The following is a 22163-nucleotide window of genomic DNA, read 5'->3' on the forward strand; positions in this document are numbered from 1 at the left end:
TATATTTATCTTTATAAGTCTATCTTTAAAGAAAAAACTTTTACTAACAAACTTTGCTAAACATTACCATTTTATGAGTAGAAAACCATTATAACTGGCATTTTTTTTAAGTTGAGGGATAAACTTGAACTCTATCATACGGTTCACATAAACATGAATATAACAGATAGTCATTTGAGACTAAGGGTAAAGTTTTCAAAAGCTTCTGAATGGCTTAGGAGCATCATTGTTTATAAAGCACAGCAAAATGGGAAAATACACGTACATATTTTGGCAAGACATCTTTTCAGTGCCTTCTATGTCACTGGACCATGTTTAGTTATCAGATTGCTAACTTAACCCTCAGTGTTTTTGGACTTCCTTGCTTTAGTTAATTATCCTTCTTGAGATCAACAGGAAATAATCAAATGCTTGAAGGAAAAAGCTTACATTCTTCAGAATGTAGATGCCTAGTCCCAAGAAGCTAAAGCTTTAGGAGTTTATTCTACCAATATATGTATAATGCTTGGAAAAATTCTATGCAAGAATTAAAAAGTGCCTCCAGTATGGACCTTCTATCATTGTATCTATATTAGATACAACTAGAACTTGGAGAAATCTTTGTGGAGAATAGTAAAATGTATTTTTGAGGCACCAAAACTATTTATGAATTCTAGCAGAATTTGGTGATCAGTTTCGGCTGGAAAAAACCTAAAAAAAAATTGTTGAAACAAAACAATTTCAGAAATGTTGTCCTGAACCAACATTCAAAACATTTTGTTCAGCTGGAAAAATACTCTTTTGTTCTTTTGTCAAGAAAAATGGGGGAAAGAAATATAGTTTCGGTTCAAAACAAAACTTTTTGATTTTGTTTTTCAGTATTTCCACTGAAGGGAAAAATGAATGATTGATTCAGCGTGAAATGGGGAAAAAAAAAAAAAAAAAAAGGAAATTGTTGCAGGATTTTTGCAGAAGTTAGAAATTAGAACTTGAGATCACAAGCTTGGGGGCATGGAATATCATTATGAAGGGCAACAAAAATGTTTACTTTCATAGAATCATAAAATATCAGGGTTGGAAGGGACCTCAGGAGGTCATCTAGTCCAACCCCCTGCACAAGCAGGACCAATCCCCAACTAAATCATCTCAGCCAGGGCTTTGTCAAGCCTGACTTTAAAACCTCTAAGGAAGGAGATTCCACCACCTCCCTAAGTAACCCATTCCAGTGCTTCACCACCTTCCTAGTGAAAAAGTTTGTCCTAATATCCAACCTAAACCTCCCCCACTGCAACTTGAGACCATTACTCCTTGTTCTGTCATTCAGTACCACTGAGAACAGTCTAGATCCATCCTCTTTGGAACCCCCTTTCAGGTAGTTGAAAGCACCTATCAAATCCCCCCTTATTCTTCTCTTCCGCAGACTAAATATCCCAGTTCCCTCAGACTCTCTTCATAAGTCATGTGCTCCAGCCCTCTAATCATTTTTGTTGCCCTCCGCCAAGTAGTATGGATTACAAAGGAAGGATGATCTGTGCTGGACAAGTGATTGCTGGATAGTTCCCAGCAGTGTTACTTAATAAAGTTGCAGCATAGTTAAATCATATGCCTTGTGTCTTGTCATTTTTCCTGTGGTGTCCGGGACAACAACAATCAAAACAAGCTTTTAAAAATATTCATTCTCTCCTATATACAATTCTGATAAATTTGTGAATCCCTAGGCACTGGAAAAAGAATAGCAAGAAAAAACAGAAAAGCGTCTGCTTTGCCACAACTGGAATTTTTATTTATTATTTCCCTGGTTTAATTAAAAGAGAAGTTTTTCAGAGATCAGATATAAGTTACAGTAAACACAACAACATTTTCAAAAGGACTAGTTAGTGCAGATCTGTATTTGTTTCCCCTAAGGCAGCAGACACCTTCTAAATTAAAAAGCAGGACAGTAGCCAAGAAAAAAAAATTCTGTTGACTTTTAAATCCACATCTAAATGATTCAGACTTAAAACGAAAATACATTAATACTTCAGGTTGCCAACTTTCTAATTGCACAAAACTGAACACTCTAGCCCTGCCCCTTCCCTGAGGCCCCACTCCATCCCCAAGGCCACGCCCCCTGCTCACTACATTCCTCCTCCCTTGGTGGCTCACTCCCGCCCACCCTCACTCACTTTTACTGGGCTGGTGCAGGGGTGTGGGGTGTGGGAGGGGTTGAGGGCTCTAACTGGGCGTGCAGGCTTTGGGGTGGGGCCAGAAATGAGGGGTTCATGGTGCAGGAGGGGGCTCTGGGTTGGGGCAGGGAATTGGGGTGAAGGAGGGGGTGAGGGCTCTAGCTGTAGATGTGGGCTCTGGGATGCAGGAGGGGGCTCCAGGCTAGGGGGTGGGGCCGAGGGATTCAGAGTGCAGAAGAGATCTGCGGGTTGAGGCAGGTAGTTGGGGTGTGTGGAAGGTTATGGCCTCTGGGGTGGGGCCAGGGATGAGGGGTTTGGAGTGCAGGAGGGGGCTCCAGGTTTGGGGGGGCTCAGGGCTGAGCCAGGGGCTTGGGGCACAGGCTTACCTCAGGAAGCTCCCAGTCAGAGGCGCAACGGGGCTAAGGCAGACTCCCTGCCTGTCCTGACTCTATGCTGCAACCCAGAAGTGGCCAGCAGGTCTGTCTCCTAGGCAGAGGGGCCAAGAGATTGTGTGCGCTGCTCTTGCCTACAGGCACTGCTCCCCTCAGCTCCCACTGGCCATAGTTCCCAGCCAATGGGAGTGAGGAGCCGGTGCTCGAGGCAGGGACAGCGCACGGAGCCCTGTACCCCGCCCTCTACCTAAAAGTCACAATATTACAACAACAAAACTTCAAAAACAGACTCCAACTAGAGACTGCAGAATTGGAATTAATTTACAAAATGGACACCATTAAATTAGGCTTGAATAAAGACTGGGAGTAGATGGATCAATACACAAAGTAAAACTATTTCCCCATGTTTATTCCCCCCACAGTGTTCCTCACACCTTCTTTCAACTGCTGCAAATGGACCATTTTGATTACCACTAAAAAAAGTTTCTCTCTCTCCTGCTGGTAATAGCTCATCTTAACTGATCACTCTTGTTAAGAGTGTGTATGGTTAACACCCATTGTTTCATGTTCTCTGTGTGTATATATATATCTTCCTACTGTATTTTCCACTGCATGCATCCGATGAAGTGGGCTGTAGACCACGAAAGGTTATGCTCAAATAAATTTGTTAGTCTCTAAGGTGTCACAGGTACTCCTGTTCTTTTTGCCAAAATTCTGTTAACTTAAGCAACATATGACTGTCATCAGTAACCAGCCTTCAGTATAGTTATCTAAAACTTCACTTTTTCCTCTCCTTTTTAGTTGCTGCATATTTCAGTTTTATTTAGACTGCTGTCTCTTGTTGTGATCCAACACCACCAAAGCATAAATAATAGGGCTGTTTTGCATGATTAAAAAAATTAAAAGCACTGTTAAAACAATAATAGAACATTTATTTTTGTTTTCTACATTTTCAAATATATTGATTTCAATTAAACACAGAAAACAAAGTGTACATTGCTCACTTTATTTTTATTACAAATATTTACACTGTAAAACACAGAAGAAATTGTATTTTTCAATTCACTTAATACAAGTACTGTAGTGCAATCTCTTTATCATGAAAGCTGAACTTACAAATGTAGAATTATGTACAAAAAATAACTGCATTCAAAAACAAAACAATGTAAAACTTTAGAGCCTACAGCCCACTTAGTCCTACTTCTTGTTCAGCCAATCACTCAGACAAAGAAATTTGTTTACATTTGCGGAAGACAACACTGCCCACTTCTTGTCTACAATGTCACCTGAAAGTCAGAACAGGCGTTTGCACGGCATTGTTGCAGCTGATGTTGTGAGATATTTACATGCCAGATGCACTAAAATGATTTATATGTTCCTTCATGTTTCAACCACCATTCCAGAAGACATGCACCCATGCCGACGATGGGTTCTGCTTGATAATGATCCAAAGCAGTGCAGATTGACACATGTTCATTTTCATCATCTGAGTCAGATGTCACCTTGTGATGGGGTGGACTATGCCCAAAGGCCCCTGGCTGGAGGCCTTAGAGTTGCACCACACTCATCCCAGGGAAGGAGCAGTGGAGAGGTCCTCCAAGCAGGCTACAGTGGCTGCAGGGGAACCAGCCAATCAGGGCCCAGGAGGGCCATATAAAAGGAGATGCAGAGCAGTAGTTAATTGCTGCTTGGAGCATAAGAAGAAAGGACAGCAGGCCTGCCTGCCTGGAAGAGCAGCAGGGCCACGGACGGTTTGCTAGGAGGGATGGGGGGGAGGACTGAGGGAGCTCCTGCTAGTTCCTAGGGCTGAGTAGGGACTGAGCCCGGGTAGGGCAACCTGAAGATAGTGTATCCAGGCAGGACGCCATACCAGAACTGAACTACTTAAACACCACAGCCAAGGACGGGCTAAAGAAAGACACCACCTGATGAGTATTAAGATAGGCCCCGGGGGACCGTATACCAGGAAGGGGTTTGTGCTGGTTAACATGCAGACAGTTTGACTTGGCTGGAATGCTGTGTCACTGACAAGTCCACCTGAGATCCAGCAAAAGGAGTCACTAGAACTAAATAATGCAAACACACCCAGCCAGAAGGGTGCACTAGTGAGAGGTGGGTGCCAACCCTGTTACACACCTACAGAAGGTTGATTTTCTTTTTTGGTGGTTCGGGTTCTGTAGTTTCTGCATCCAAGTGTTGCTCTTTTAAGACTTCTGAAACCACGCTCAATACCTCATCCCTCAGATATTGGAATGCACTTCAGATTCTTAAACCTTGGTTCGAGTACTGTAGCTATCTTAGAAATCTCACATTGGTACCTTCTTTACGTTTTGTCAAATCTGTAGTGAAAGTGTTCTTAAAACGAACCACATGTGCTGGGTCATCATCCGAGACGCTATAACATGAAATATATGGCAGAATGCAGGTAAAACAGCAGGAGACATACAAATCTCTCCCAAGGAGTTCAGTCATAAATTTAATTAACACGTTATTTTTTTAATGAGCATCATCAGCATGGAAGAATGTCCTCTGGAATGGTGGCCAATGCATGAAGAGGTATACGAATGATTAGCATATCTGGCAGGTAAATACCTTGCAATGCCAGCTACAAAGGTGCCATGCAAATACCTGTTCTCACTTTCAGGTGACATTGTAAATAAGAAGCTGGCAGTATTACATCCTGTGAATGTAAACAAACTTGTTTCTTTTAGCGTAGCTGAATAAGAAGTAGGACTGAATGGACTTGTAGGCTGTAAAGTTTGTCGTTGTTTTATTTTTGAGTGCAGTTACATAACCAAAAATTCTACATTTGTAAGTTGCACTTTTACAAGAAAGAGACTGCACAACAGTACTTGTATGAGGTGAATTGAAAAATACTATTTCTTCTGTATGTCATTTTTACAGCGCAAATATTTGTAATAAGAGAAAGTGAGCACTGTACACTTTGTATTTGGTGTTGTAATTGAAATGAATATATAGAAAGTGGAAAAGTATCCAAAAATATTTAATAAATTTCAATTGGTATTCTACTGTTTAACAGTGTGATTAAAACTGTGATTAATTGCGATGAATTTTTTTAACTGTGATTAATTTTTTTGAGTTAATCGCATGAGTTAACTGAGATTAATCGACAGCTCTAATAAATAATGCCACTGAAATCACAACAATCAGATCACCTCAGTGAACCAGGAAGCCAGCATTCAAGAGGTCAAGAAACTGCTTTTTTTTAAGAAGTCTGTTGCGTGGTTTTGAAATTTAAAAAAAAAAAAAAAAATTATATGCCCAAAATATAAGATAGAATTTTTGTTTTAACAAAACACTACACAGTAAAAAGAGAAAAAAATGGCACTTATCTCATTCTTTACAGGCTGAATTTATTTTCCAGCAGGATTCCACAATTGATATGAATTCACTTACACCATAGTGCATGCTGGAATGTTATATTGCAGTGAGGGCTGGGAATCCCACAGGGGACAAAATACTGAATAATAAAGCGTGTTTACAGGTTTCGGCAATGTGCTAAATGCCCCAATAGCAGTATCTTGGTTACTGGAGTGTGAAGCACATATTGCTTAAGTTAACAAAATCTTAACAATTCCTATTTACAGCTCACCTTTAAAACCTAGTTCAAGCAAAATGTCATTTAAACGTTCATTCCAAGTAGACAGCCAGGTGGCACAGTTGGTTAATGCATTAGCCTTTCAATTCCCAAATACCTGAGTTTAAACATGGATAAGTCACAAATGAAATGAATGTAGTGGCCTCATTCAAATCCTTATTTGGATATTATCCATGGCTCAAAATCACCACATAATTAGCATGGCTACTAGTTATCATTTAAGAAGAACTAAGCATTTAAATAACCAACATGCTGCAGAGCAGAAGACTGGAGCTATTGTGAAGCAGTACAGAGAATTATTCACACCGCCTCCCCATACTAAAATATATTAATAAATTGGCATGGGAAGTATTACAGCCATTCTACACCATCATTTGGGACATATAGAAGTGAGAAAACTGGTGGAGGCAGCAGGAAAGGAACAAAAGGGCTACCACAAAGGTAAGTATACTATCCAATTACTATTATGCACCATACAAATTATAGCTAAACTGTTAGCTGAAAACATTATAAAAATGCTTCCTATTTTGAACTAATGAAACACAGCACCGTCCACAGAGTACTCCTGAGTAAATTATGTGACAAAAAATTTAAAATTCTGCAAATTTTATTTGTCAATAAACAAATGTGGCTCCAGCATAGCCGTGGGGAGCACAGGCCAGTGTCTGCACTGAGATGGGAGGTCACCCTGAAGACCCCATCTCCCTCAGTACAGGGACTTGGCAGTGAGGCTGCACCTGACCCTGACACAATGCAAGGGCTGGACCTGCCCCAGAAACACCCTGGGGCCCTGCCCCTCTGCACCAGGTGTAGGCGGGCAGGTTCCGCCCAGCAGGATCCAAGCGTGGAGTGGCTTACTGTGTGCGGGGGGCTAGGTTTCTGTGTGGGGAACTGTGGGAGATCTGGATGCACAAGGGCTTGTTGGGGGTTCCAGGTGCAGGGGCTATGGGACTCTGCAGGCGATCCAGATGAAGGTGGTTGGGATTCAGCTGGGAGGGGTCTGGGTGTGGAGAGATGGGACTCGACAGGGGTTCTGGGATGGGGATTCAGTGGGGGGTGTGGGTGCCGGGGGAGTGGAGCTTGATGGGGTGGGGGTCCAGGTGCAGCTGGCTGGGGATCAGTGGGGTGAGGGTCTAGGTATGGGGAAAATAATTGGACGAGTCCAAGTGTAGGAGGTTAGGGCTTTTCAGGGTGAGAGTTCAATAAGCCTGCTTAACAGAGGAGTCCCAGCTGCTGCTGAGGGGACGCCGAATGCCAGGCTTGTGATTCCCCTATCCCCTTTTCTTCTCTACCTCTGTCCCCTCAATCCCACCTTTCCCTCCCCCTGCACTATTCCACCCCTTTCTTTCCCCACTGCCTCTTACCCCACCCTATCACCCTCCCTTCCCTCATTTCCCCCACCCCTCCTTACCCAGCCCCACCGCAGGCATTCACTGTTCCACAGAAAACAGGAAGGCTTCCGCACGCAGAAGGGGAGCATGATTAACACTAGGACGCAGGAGATGGCATTCAGTTCCAGAGTCAGCGAAGCCAAAACAGCCTCCTTCAGCTGAGCAGCTCTGCACTTGCAGAAATGAGGGGAGGCAGAGACACACAACCCCGTGTGCCCTCCCATGCCTCACCTCTGTTTGGAGGGGAGCAATCCCCCCAAAAAACTGCACCCGTGGCCGTGTCCTCTCTTCCCACACACACCCCAATGAGGCTTCTCTGCCATTTTCTGCAGGGAAGCACAGGAATTCTGCGGTGAGGAGGAGCAGGAGCATTTTCTGCAGGTGCACAGTAACACAGAATCCTCCCAGAAGTAATAGAGAATCAGAGAGCTCAGAGTCTGATGAAAGAGGTTCTTCACATGATATGAAGCTATCCTGTCAGTGTGAGTTGCACAACTTCACCACAAGAGAAGCACTTGTTTTGTTCGCTAGTTATTTTAAATAATGCCCTCATAGGTGAGAGGCCTAACTTAGTTTTTTTTATCCATGACATTTTTGAAACAACAGTGAGAAAAATATTCGCACGGTCTACACTTTGTGAGACAAGGCAAAACAAGGGAAGATGAGAACATTACTCACCTCGCACAGTAATCAAGGTTCCTCAAGATATGCACCCCTGTGGGGGCTCCATTTTAGGTATCGGTATGCCCCTGCGCCCACAGCTGAAGATTTAAGGTAGTAGTGCCTGGTTGGGTTGCACATGCGTGGTCCCTGTCTCACGCTGTTTCAAGCAGTTAACTGGCTCTGTACGACCAACCTCCTGTTACTTCCCTTCCGCAGAGTAAAGTAATTAAATTCTGATGCAGAGGGGAGGATGGAGGGTAGTGGAGAACCCACAGGGACACACATCTTGAACCTCCTTTACTGCACAAAGTGAGTGATGTTCTCTTCTTTGAGTGATGTCCCTGTGGGTGCTCCACTTTAGGTGATATCAGAGCAGTGCCCTCCAGTGGAATGGGGGAGGTTCAGAGGTGAAGTCATAGCAGATGAAAGTACAGTATGTTTGAACATAGTATTGGAAGATGAACGCTGTGGCAAAGCGTAACGCTGGGCATGTGTGGGTGGAGAGGCCCAGGTTGTGGCCCTACAGCTTTCCATAACAGGAACATTATTAAGAAATGCTATGGATACTGATAGGCACTATGGTAGAATGCGTGCAGATCCCTGTAGGGGGTTATCTTTCATGCTGAAGGTAACAATTTTATGCAGTTTGATATCCATTGGATACACTTTCTTTGGAAATGGCATTACCTTTTGATTGTTCAGAGACTGAAACGAACAATTTTGAAGAAGACTTGAGAAAAGATTTTGTTCTCTTAACATAGAAGGCTACAGCCCTGTAGACATCCAGGGGATGTAATCTGGACTGCTGTTTGTCCACATGCGGTTTAAGAAAAAATATCAGCAAATGTACTGGTTGAGATGAAAGGATGAGACAACTTTAGGTAGGAACTTGTGATGTGGTCTGAGGGATACTTTATCTTTGAAAAACACTGTGTAAGGTGGGTTCTGTGTAACTTATCCCACCCTTCTGGCAGATGTAATGTCCACTAGGAATGAAACCTTCATTGAAAGATGGAACAAGGGGCTTGCAGCCCTGGGCTCAAAGGGAGGGCCAGTGAGGGCGTGAAGGATTAAGTTGAGGTCCCATGGTGGGGTGGGATTCTGAACTTCCGAGTAGGAATTGGAGAGGCCCTTAAAAAAATGTTTAGTGAGTGGATGAGTAAAGGTAGAGAATCCGTCTACTTTATGATGGAATGCCATGATGGCCGATAGATGCACACATATGGAACTCATGAAGATGCCCACTGTTCCACAGAAAACAGGAAGGCTCCCGCACGCAGTAGTCTAGAATGAGAGGTAAAGGGGCTGAGAGAGGTGCAGTCTGTGTCGGCACCGTGAGTAGAATCGCCTCCACTTATGTATGTATGTATGTATATAAGTCAGGTAGTTGTCCTATGACTGTTTAAGATGTTTTGTATATCTGTAGAACATGTCATTTCAGAGTCTGAGAACCATGTAGTAATCAAGTTTTGAGATGGAGTCATTGGGGATCCAGATGGATGACGCAACCTGCATCCTGCAATAGCAGCTGAGGTAGAAGTGGCAGTGTGTATGGCGTGTAGACCGCCATGTGGAGAGGGTAAAGGTACCATGTTTGTTGTGGTTCAGGGGCTATTAGGATCACTCGGGATCTGTCTTGTCTGATCTTGTGAAGCACGTGGGCTAAGAAGGGGGGGGTGGAGGGGAAGGTGTATAGTAGGGAAGTGTTCCACTTGATGAGGAAGGCTCTGGAGCAGAATTGGAGGCATTTAGTATTTTGTGCAGTTGCAAAAAGATCTATCATTGGAAACTGCCACATCCGAAAAACATCTAGTATTACTGGTGTGTTCAGCTCCCACTTGTGGTCCTGATAAAACTTCCTGCTTAGGGTATCTGCCATAGCATTGTGCTTCATGCACCACTGCCAAACGTGCATGGCTTCCACACAGAGGGAGTGTGATTGCGCTCCCCCTTGTCTGTTTATGTAGAACATACAAATAACACTGTCCGTGAGAATCTGTACCATCTTGTCTCTGATTAGCAGTAGGAATGGGAACAAGTGTTCTGAACCACTCGCAGTTCTAATAGGTTTATGTGACGATGGGACTCCGTCACAGAGTATCGGCCTAAACATGGTTGCAGATGTGCTCCCCATCCTAGAAGTGAAGCATCTGTGGTGATGGTGACCAACAGTGGGTTCTCTAGGAAGGGCACCCCCCCACAGACGTTGTCCAGGTTGGTCCACCACAAAAAGAGAATCTTTGATTGCCTCTGGCATGGTGAGGCACTTGTTTATACTGTGCTTGTGTGAGACATAATTTGTTTGGAGATAGGCTTGGAGGCACCGTATATGTAATTTTGTGTGTCAGACAATAAAGGTCACGGCAGTCAAATGGCGTAGAATTCGTAGGCAAGTTCTGGCAGACACTTGCAGGCTATTTTCTGTTGTGGAGATCAAATTGGTTAGTCTCAGAAATTGTTTTGTCGGTTGGGAGGCTGTTGCCTCGAGGGAGCTGAGGTCTGCTCCAAAAAATTCCAGGTATTGAACTGATGTTAGAGTGGATTTTTGCATGTTCATCTGAAGGCCTAACCTGGTAAACAGAGTTATTATGTGTTCAGTGGACTTAACGATTGCCTGTCTTGTTGGTGCTTTGAACAGACAGTCGTCCAGGTAGGGAAAAATCATGATTCCATCTCTGCGTAGATAGGCAGCTACTATGGCTAGTATCTTTGAGAATACCCAAGGCACAGTAGAAAGGCCAAAGGATAGCACTTTGTATTGGAAATGATCATGTCCTATTGCAAATCGTAGGAATTTTCGATGTGAGGGATGGATATATGAAAAATATGCATCCAGGAGATCAAGGGCTGAGAATCAGTCCCCTCTTTCTAATGCTGGGATTATGGTGTTTAGTGTGACCATTTTGAACTGCTGTGTTTTCACAAATTTGTTGAGTTGTCATAGGCAGAGGATAGCCTCCAACCTCCTGTTTTTTTCTGAGAGAGAAATTAGTGGGAATAGAACTCCCTCCCACTGTACTCAGATGGTAGGGGTTCTATTGCTTCTAGAGACATGAGGTGGGTTACCTCTTCTTGCTGTACACCAGTGGTGAGCAACCTGCAGGCCGCATGCAGCCCATCAGGGTAATCCGCTGGTGGGCCGCGAGACAGTTTGTTTACACTGAGCATACACAGGCACGGCCTGCAGCTCCCAATGGCTGCGGTTCACCTTTCGCGGCCAATGGGAGCTGCGGGAAGCAGCACAGGCTGGCCACCACTGCAGTAGATACTCGTGAGAGGAGCCCCTGAAGAGAGATAGGGAAGGGGGATAGGTAGGGGGTTTGGAGGTAAGGGGGATGGAGTAACCAGTTTTGATAATTTCCAATACCCACCTGTCTGTTGTGATACTGAGCCAGATCAGGTAAAATGGGGTCAGACAATCTCCAAATGTCTTGATAGTTGTAGATGGTTCCAGCATCGAAAGAGATGGGGTTCTCAGACCCTCGACCAAGGCTTCAAATTTGTTGTCTGGAAGTTGATGGTTGAGAAATAGTATTCGAGGGACCAGATTGCTGTCTCCTCAAGGTTTTCTACTTCCAGCCCTGATATTCACAGTATCTACTGTGTTGTGCATACGGAGGGGGTCGGAATCGTTGAGGGGTTTGATCACTGCCCTGTCACCTTTTGATCTTAGGTGTGTGGATGCCCAGAGATCGAAATGTCACCCTTGAGTCCATAAGAGTGTGCAATGACTCGTCTGTTTTGTCCACGAAAAGTTCGGATCCTTCGAATGATAAGTCCTCCACAGTCAACAGTACTGGCTTTGGGAATCCAGATAGGTGGAGCCAGGAGACTCGTCTCATAACAATTGTGGTTGCTATGGATCTCGCAGCTGAATCTGCTAAATAAAGGGCAGCTTGTAATGCTGTTCTGGTTATGAGTTGACCTTCTGTGATGAATGATTTGCATTGTTCTTGTTTGTCACTGGAATAAAGGCAGTAAATTCAGAGAGACTTGCACAGTTATTGTGGTCATACTTTGCTAACAAGGCATCGTGGTTGGCAATTCTCAATTGTAAAGTCGCAGAATATGCTTTGCAACCGAAAAGGTCAAGGCATTTCCAGTCTTTGTCAAATGGAGTGTTTCTGTAGTATTGTTGCCTACCTGGTTCATTGCCAGCGTCAATCACCAATGAGTTCAATGTTGGATGCAAAAAAAGAAATTCAGAGCCTTTTGCAGGAATATGGTATTTTTTAATCAGACCTCTTACAGGTAGGTAGAATCACTTCAGGGGTTTGCCTGAGCAACTTCACAGGATCTATTATTGCATCATTCATGAGAAGGGTGATTTTAGATGAGGCTGATGGGTGCAGTATGTCAACTAGCTTGTGTCAGGATTCCTGGACTTCTTCCAGGGAGATGTCCAGTGAAGTGGCAACTCTCCCTAAACAATTTCAAGATCTCTACAAATCATCATGTGCAATGGTAGGTGGGGGCATAATAGTGTCATCTGGTGAGGATGAGAAGTAGACTTCTGGTGGATTGTCTTGATCAGAGAATTCCTCCTACTTCTCCTGAGCCCACTGTTCAGAGGTGCCTGGTGGGATCAGTAAAGATGCTTGAAGTGTGTCAGCTGTGGGAAAACCGACAGGTATGCCCTGTTGTTGCTGTTGGTATGTAGCCCAAGGGTTCCAAAAAGGCCACTATGGTTGGAAGGGCATAGTGGGCATCCAGGGTTGCCCGTACCAAGGTTGGTTCAGAAGGTTTGCTGGGTAGCCCATGTATGGAGGGACGTGCATGGTAGGAGCAGCCACAGGGGAGGAATGTGGTGGAGTGCGCCCAGCATCCCCAACTCCATCCTCACTGGAGAACTGTAGAGTGGGCAGAAGCAGAGAACTGGATTGATTAAGTGCTGTGGGTATCGAGGTACCATCGGTGCCAAGGATGGGAGACTCCAGTACTGATGAAACAGAGATGTCTTTGTGGTGGAGGAATTGCAGCAACGCGCCCGGTATCAGTACTGTTGGTGTAGTAGGAAACGGGTTCGCATGTGGGAAACTGCTTGTCGGCACCTGTGTGTGACTGGTTTGCGTGATGGCCACACTAAGTGGCAGCATTAGCATTGGAGTTATTGAGGTGCTCAGTACCAATTGCTTGTTCATGTCCAACGGTACCACGACATGGGGTTTCATTTTCCCCTTGGTGCTTATGACCGAGCTTGGCTGCTTGGGAGCTTTCAGTTTCTTGGTACCGATGGTGCCGGAGGGACCCGCTGTTTCGGCCGTTGACATGGCCAGTGCGGTTGGTACTGGTAGTGTTTGCTTGTGAGCAGAGCTCCTTTTCTTGGCCAACTCCAAACTTGGGGACATGGTGCCCCATTTTTTTGCTGCCTTTTTGGCAGGTTGATCAGGAGCCCGTGCCACGGACGAAGGGCCCTTACTAGAGGCTGGCGATGGTAATTTCTGGCTGAGTGCGTATCTAATGTTAGATGCCAGGTGGAGAGATTCTTCCATGAGAAGTAGTTTCAGTTGGAGATCTCTTGCCTTTTTAGTGAGAGTTTTCAGATTGTGACAGTGCAAACATGTCTGCGGTATATATGTCACTCAGCAAGAGAAGCAGAAATCCTGCAGATAGTGCAGTGTTTGAACTCTGGGGAACCAGGCATGCCCCTCAACGAGTGTACTCTCCCCATAAAAAAACAAAGGGCGGGGGAGGTACAATAACCATGTAGAAGCAGAAACCTACATGCCCTATGAGAAAAATGTAAATAACTTTTTTTTATTTTTGGAAGAAGCAAAAGATGGGGATAAAATAGGAAGTCTAACTATTCTAACTGAAAACTAAAAACTAGAGGAAAGATAAGGTCTTGCTAAGCTTCAAGGTGCTGCTAAGTGCTCTGACTAGAGCCAAAGGCAGTAGAAAAGGAACGGGGGGGTGGGGGTGGGGAGGGAAGTGTTGGTCGCATAGCACCTGTTAACCACCTGAAGCAGTGCAAGAGGGGGACTGCGCACGTGTGACCCAATTGGGCACTGATTTGTTAAATCTCCGGCTACAGGCGCAGGAGCACAGCAACACCTAAAGTGGAGCACCCATAGAGACATCACTCGAAGAACAGAAGAATCTTGAGACAATCTGGGTCAGTGCTCAAACATTCTGGAATTCCACTGGTTGCTCATGGGTGAAAATGCGTTTTGTTAAAAACTAATCTTGTCCACTTAGAGAAATGATGAAACACAGAACAGAAACATACGGAACCTCTTCAGTCAGTGAGTCCAATTCCCTGCTATCACAGGAAATAATGTCGTATAATCACATTCATAAATTTATCAAGATCCATTTTAAAAGTAGTAGGTTGTTTGCCCCCACTACTCCTATTGGAAGGCAGTTTCCAAGACTTAGTCCTTGGATAGTTAAAAACATCATTCTAATTTCCAGTCTAAAATTCATTCATGGCCAGCGTATGTTCTTTGTTCTTGTTGCCAACATTATCCTTTAGCTTAAATAGCTTTTCTCCTTCCCTACTGTTTATCACCCTGCGGCATTTATAGAGAGCAATCATATCCCCTTCTCAGCCTTCATTTTCTAGGCAACACAAGCCAAGTTCTTTTATTGTCTTGTAAGATGGGCAGAGGAATGGAGAGTCCTTCTCCGCACAGAGTTCAGTTTGAATTCATCCTTCTTGAACATGGTTGACCAGAATTATACACAATATTCCCTTTATGTCCAGAAAAAAAATTCTCAAATTTAATGATACACATACATTAGTATCTCTTTAGTTCCATTTGTGTGTATGGATTTTAAAATATACTTACTGTTCTAAAAGATGCTCATATTTTCCTAAAGCATCCTTTTCAGCCACAACTGCTCTTTCTTTTTCAGCCACAGCATTATCTCTTGCTTCTCTCAAATTTCTGAAGTAAAAAATACAATTATTCTGTCAGCAATATGATATACATGAACAAGAATTTTCATAATTAAACAATATTGATTTATATCTACATCTCTTTTTTAGTCATGATGGACTGGCTCACAAAAGCCATATGGCAGTGCTAACTTATTTTGTGAGTAGCTTCTGATACTGAATAGTTGACTCTTTTGTTTGTTACACAAGTCTTAATAATTGCAATAATTTTCCCATCCCCAATTTCATATACATTTTACCAATTGTGACTTAGTGGTCTCAAATAGTCTACATCATGGCCCCTGATTATATATCTTCTTTTCTCAAAATGCATTCACTACCTCTTTGAAAAACAAACTCTTTTCTGCAATTATATTGTTCCATCTAATCTTTTTTACTTTTATGCTGGTCAATTAAAAATAACCCTTTCAGCTGCTTTAGAAATTTTACAAAATTAATTTTCTGAGTGACAAATTTTAATAATTAAGACAGCCCAACATACCTCACTTTGGGGCCAACAGAACACAAAATTTGTCTGATATGCTCCAAGTTTTGTACAGGAAACAGACAGTTTTTATTTAAGAAAATCCAGCCCTAAAAACTGAATTGAACACAGCAGATCTCCACTTTTAAGACCTAGGAATATTACTTTGTACATACTGTAATGCCAACGTACTTTATATAATTCACATTTAGAACCTAATCCTATAAGGAGATGATTATTTGAATTCCAACTGCAGGATTAGATTTTCATTCATGTATAGAAATGACACACAACAATTAGTCAAGAATTCAAAGTTTGGAAAAAGAATTAAGGTTGACCGAGTCTCTGAGGTTGGGTGATATTATCCCGATTTTATACCTAGCGAACAGAAGCACAGAGAGATTAAGATAAAAAGTCTACATTAATTTCGGGTGCCCAAGTTGAGTAGCCTAGGACCTGATTTTCAGAGCACATAGCATTATACAGTACTTCATATGTTCAAAGAACAACTCCCCATTGACTTCAGTTGCAACTATAGGTGTTCTGGCAATCAGAAGTAGGTATCTTAGGCCAGGTCTACACTGCGACTTTAAATCGGTTTAATGGCCGATATACCGATTTAACGCTGTATCCGTTCACACGACGTGTCATTACTATCGAGTTAACGGCTCCTTACGATTTTTGGACTCTCCCACGAGAGGGCTGCGCTAAATTCGGATAGTGCTAACTCGGATTGGGTTCATGTGGACGAAATCGCGTTATGGCCTTCGGGCGGCTCCAGAGTTGCGCACTGACCGCTCTTGGACCGCATCTGACAACTCGGCATGCGCGGCAGGTAACAGGAAACCCCGCGAACTTTTGAATTATACCTTTTTCCTGCTTGCAGCGATGAGCTCTGATCGCTCGGGCTGGCGATGCAGTTTGATCGGACAGAGTCCGTAGACCGTCGGGCGATCTAGTCTGATCGCTTGTTATGGGCGACAAATCTGTTGTATTTCCAGCTCGTTACGAACCGAACGCCAAACGCGTGTTTGATAAAAACTCCAGGGATACACGCGCTGTGTGACAAGCGTACTGAGCAGAGACTTCAACATGGCGCTCTGAGGGACGGGGGGGTACTGAGGACTCCATTCTTCCAGTCCACAGGGTCTCTTACAATTATTTGTTCTTGGCTGAGCTCCAATGTCTGTAGGTTTAAACACCAGTGTTGGCGTGTTCAGGGAAAGCTCCTCAGTTTATTTCCCCCCACCACCACGTGATAAAAAAAGGGAAGCCTTGCTGGCCTTTTATGCGTTTGGCTCAATAGCCCGAAAAAAGGCGCCAAGGTTGTCTGCTGCCTTCCAAAGGGAAGGGGTGAGGTGTACCAGCACCACCGGGGCAGTGTTTTCTTCTGCCCATTTTCAAGGCACTGTGCTCTCTACCACACGGAAGTGGAACTTGGTAAGCTGAGGAACAGCTACCACATGGCACCGGCTCCTGAATCGCATGGAGCTTTGGACCATGGACGCAACCACATGATTTCGAGATCCCACTGTGGTACGCGCTAAACCGATTTTATTAGATCTGTTTTGTAATATCGGTTTAAGCTAATTCGAAATAATCGTGCAGTGTAGACGTACCCTTAGACTGGGTACCCATAAAATAAGGAACACAATTAGTGACCATCGGTGAAAAGTTTGGTTTATGTGACTTGACTAGCATCCCCACCGTACCCTGGACTCCTCTCCCCACTCTCAGACTCCTTGCCCAGCCAGTTCCATCCATCCTTGGGATTCTCATTCAATCTGGCTCAGAGTTCGTTTCTGTTCCTCCAGTAGTTTAGAATAGCCTCAGGAATGCGCTGAGCCTTACTTGTCCACCTGCCAGGAATCATCCTTCTTTCCCCCTTCCCATTCCAAATTACCTCTTAGACCCCTTACACTTCTGTTCCGAAAGATAAGAGACCAACATGGAAGAATAAGAACAAGGAACTAGCATTGCATAAGGTTAAGGCAGACCAAAAGATACCCAAAGGATAGAATAAACCTCAAAGAGGAGCTCAAACACCAACCCTATGTCTAAAAAAAGAGGACATTGTTAAGGTCCAAATTCCTTAGACTCAGAAGGACAAAATGACACACAAAGACTTTAGTGGCCCTCAGATGCATTGGGGCCAAATCTATGAACCCTTGGTTCTGAGGGCTGACTAACTCAAATAAGAGATGCAACACCGAAGCCTGAGACACTATAAATAGGGAAAGGTTTACTGCTGAGAAAGATAGAGAAGGAAGACAGAAAGAACCTAAGTAGTATTTGAAATAACAATGACACCACAGGCTTCTCTAGACATTGAGATAAGCATCTAGATTTGAATTGGCTGCCAGCTCTGCTAAAGCTTAGGACCAATTAACACAATGTCACCAGCTTCCTTCTACATAGAGAATCTGCTCAGCACCAACACAGTTCCTGAGCTGTGCTTCTTGGATCTTTGAAGCCAAGTGGAATTGGAACTTCAGCTCTTCTTAGCATAACGTGCCAAAAAAAAAAAAAAAAAAAACCTTCCTACTATGAGATTTTGATGTTGGGGCAGTTAAAGAGTCCCTCAGTACTAATCTTGATGGAACTTGTGCTTTGGACTAGGCCAGAAGTTCCTTAAGTGCTCCTCCCACACACAGAGTTTTAAGAAGCCCTTCCCCCCTCTCAAAGTAATGTAGACTTACTATGAGCCTGGACTGTGCCCTCCATACCTAATTACCTGAGGCATAGCACATGGTCATCAGCATATGACTACGTGGCGTCACACTATCCATACACCTTAAAGTTGGTTTTGCTGCCAACAGTCATGGTACTGATCAGAGTCGATAAAAATCAATGATTTAAAAAAAAAATATTAAAATGTTTTTTTTTAAATTGGATTTTTTTTGATAAAACGCTTTTTGAGGAAAAAAGCTATCCAAAGATCGTTTTAATTAAGATATATTATAGCTCAAAGAGATCTCATTATGGCATACGAATTATACATTCTAATTCTATAGTATGGGACACTATTATTCATGTAATGGTTAAGAAAAGTTTTGTAAATGAGTTCCAATAGTTCATGGATTAGGGACCTAATTTTTATGGGGTTCCAGGGACTCCAGTATGGATTATTTAGGTTAATCTTTCTGTGCTCAGTCTAGAAGATACCATCAGAGATGCTTAGTTTTGCAGTTCTCAAACTGTGGATGTGTATCTCCAGAGATAACATGCTTGTTAACAAACAACAACAACAACATTTTTAAATAAATAAATAATATATAGAGGTGAGAAATAACAGACCTTAACCCTATTGTCCCTCTGCAAATTTGCGTACACAGAGTCAATCCCTCTAAAAGAGCAAAGTTTCAAAAAGGTCAATGAATAGAAGATTGTTGGGGGTGGAGCAGATTTGGATAAGGAAAAGAAGTCTGGCGATAAATATGAGAACGGAGGGACAGGCAGCAGAAACGAAAGTGAAACTGTTAGAGCAGCATATTCCAGAAGTCTTGAGGTCTTACTGAGTGTAGCCTTCATTGATTTGAGATCTACCATATCATTCTCTCACTAGAAGGGCAAACCTATAACGGCAGCAGGCTGTAAAAGACAGCCAGTTTGGGAATAAGAACCATTCAAGAAATATAGGTTTTCTGATGATGTTTTAAAGAAAGTCACACCAGTGAACGGGTGGAAGTCACTTAGTCATTTGGATTCAGCGATTGTTGAAGTAATCTCACTTTTAACCGCAGTAGTTTCTTCTCCCAGTGCAGAAAGAATATTTTCTTCCTTTGGACTAATTCATTCAAAATTGAGAAATCGTTTGGGACTCGAAAAAGCAGGAAAGCTTATTTTTCTTTTCCATTTTAGGAACAAACAGGAAAATAAAGGTGACTGAGTTAGCTGCAGAAGCCAATATTTTAAGTTTCTCATGTTGACCTGGCTGACACAGTTGATTTAATTTTTTTTTAAATATTTCTTTTAACTATTTTAGTTAAAAACAATTTTAACAAAAACAAATCTGATTTTAAAAAACTTGAACGTTTAACTCAATTCATATGCTTGTTTTGTTAAACTATTATATGTTTGCTGTTGAAGAAAAAAACAGAATACATAACATTGTTGTTTTAATTAAATAAAACAATTTAAATGTCTGTTTGGTAATGTGCTCCAACTAATACAGCATGGCAAGAAAATCCTCCAAATGTTAATGATTAACCTGTTGAATTGGAGATAGTTCACCTCCCAATGACTTCATAAATATCTGCTTCAATTACTTTTCATAAATGAAATAACCAATCATTCATTTTCTGATATAGGTGTAAAACTAATCTGAAAAGTTCTCAAAATAAGTCACTTAAAAATGTATAGTGTGTACCTTCTAAAAATGAAACTTACATCTATCTCTGATTTGTGAAGAATATGTATTAATGTTATAACAACCAACAAGAATGCACTTTTATGTAGAAATATGATTAAATCAATTTGATTTAAATCAAATCCACCCCGGTACTGATATGAAATAAAATTAATGCATTTATACCTCATACCTGTCTACAACAGAACAACAATAAGAGTCAAAGAATGCAGGGAACAATATAGCAGGACAAAGTCTAAAAAGAAGCTGTGAAAGTACAAATTAACAATACTGTAATACCTATATCCTCCCACCCCCAAAATAGACCCCTCCCCCTCCGAAACTGACACCTGACCTCTGTGGGCCCAGAGTGAACGGCACCACCTAAGGCATGGAAGAGGCGGAGTGGTCCCTCACATGTTGTGCTCCACTAGCAGGCTCATGCTCAGTCATACGAGCGGGCAATTGCCCTCTGTACATCTTCCTGTGCTTTTTGCGAGGCACCAGCAACTGCGAGGGTGCTGCGTCTCTGCACACGAGGAAGTGACGATGCTGAGGATCTCTGACCTCTGAGTCCTTCCTCTGTGCCAGGACCTCCCTGATTGAAGCCAGTGCGCTACACACTGGTGCTGAAGTACCCAGTGCCGGATCCATGGAAATCGACTCCGATTGTTGCTGCAGGCCTGCCTCGACAAGTAGATGTTTCAGCCTGTAGTCCCTTTCCTTCTCGGTCCTAGGTGGAATCCTCTGCAGATTTTGCACTTGTCAGTCTGGCGAGATTCCCCCAGGCACTTCAAGCAAGATGTGTGTGGGTTAACTTTGACATCAGCTTTTGGCAGACCCCACACTGCTTAAAACCCCTGAGACTGAGGCATGCCCTGGCCCCGGAAAGGGGAAAGAAACGGGGAAGAGAATCCAGGCAAACAAGGGGGTTCAAAAACTACACTACACTAAGAACTATTAACTATTTAAACTATTCACAGGTAAAAGTTAAGAGTCCACTAGGGATCGTTCGAGAACAAGAGAAAGAAGAGAATGCTCCAACAACCATCACTGGTGGTAAGAAGGAACTGGAGAGGTGGCAGGTCAGCAGGGCCCTATATGCAGCGCCATGAAGGTGCAACTCCAGGGGGCACCTGAGCTGACCCCACAGGTACCGCAAGGGGAAAAACCTTACAGTAACTTTGCATGCAGGACACACACACCTACCTGGAATAAATGAGCAAGCACTAAAAGAAGCATGTTTCTGTTTATCAGGAGAGATGAACAAAGTACCAATCTGATCCTCAAAGGACATTCCATCAGTATTTTCCTTGAAAGGTGACTGCTCCATCTCTTCTGAAGGAATCACCTCTTAGTTGTCATGCATGTGCCACTAGTCTTGAAGAGGCTCTGGTGTCAGCAGTGCCAGTCATCTCTGCACATGGGTGGCTCTGGAGGGCAGCAGTGCCTGACATGAGGCCAGTCCTGGGAAAGCTCTCAGTGCTGGTGTCTCTTGTATCATGAGGTGCAACAGTGTGTTAACAACAGATCCAAAACTAGTGACGTTGGTTTCACTGGAAAAAGCCTTCACTGACTCCTGAATATAGAACATAATAGTTGAAGGTGTTCCTACATAAAGTATTTCCAGGCAGGTGGAGATTTTGGCAAAGGAAGCCCACTAGGTTCTCTGCAGCAAACCACAAGAGTTATGTTGTTGGTTCTGAGGGGATCCCATGCACCTCAAACATGTTCTGGATTGGTATCAGTGGCAACTACTGCTGCACAGAGTCAAGCAGCAGAGTCATAGCCGAAACCACAGATGGGAGTCCTCCAATCATGAGGGGAATTACACAGTCTGAGATATGCACATCAGTGAGGTGTCAAAAGCATTTGTCACCAGAATGTTATATCGACAAGAGGTGCATGCCAAGGGCTTCACTGACATGGGTAAGGAGTTCAAGAGGTGATATGTCAGTGGAGTAGGAAAATAAAGCCTCCTCTTTTTTCTCCTTGGGCTCCTCTTGTAAAGCAGAATGCTTTCTTTTTTCCTTCCTCTTCCCTGGAACAAGTTAACAAGGAGATCTGGAAACAGTGTCAATTGTAATAGCACAAAGGTAATTTTCAGTGCTGACAACAGTGCCATCTAGACTAGTATCAGAGGGGTAGCCGTGTTAGTCTGGATCTGTAAAAGCAGCAAAGAATCCTGTGGCACCTTATAGACTAACAGACGTTTTGGAGCGTGAGCTTTCGTGGGTGAATA

At 43.3% G+C, this 22163-nt stretch overlaps 1 protein-coding gene across 3 annotated transcripts in view; it reads right to left on the minus strand.

The window, feature by feature from the left end:
• The window catches only part of PIBF1 (progesterone immunomodulatory binding factor 1), a 198878-nt gene that overhangs the window by 122294 nt on the left and 54421 nt on the right, over nucleotides 1-22163 (minus strand). For all 3 annotated transcript variants that reach the window (XM_075061550.1, XM_075061551.1, XM_075061552.1), the window contains one exon: nucleotides 15001-15099. In XM_075061550.1, the coding sequence (XP_074917651.1) occupies nucleotides 15001-15099 (99 nt within the window). The remainder of the gene's footprint in view (nucleotides 1-15000; nucleotides 15100-22163) is intronic.

Source organism: Chelonoidis abingdonii, chromosome 1 (genome assembly GCF_003597395.2).
Source record: "Chelonoidis abingdonii isolate Lonesome George chromosome 1, CheloAbing_2.0, whole genome shotgun sequence".
Taxonomy (NCBI): Eukaryota; Metazoa; Chordata; order Testudines; family Testudinidae; genus Chelonoidis; species Chelonoidis abingdonii.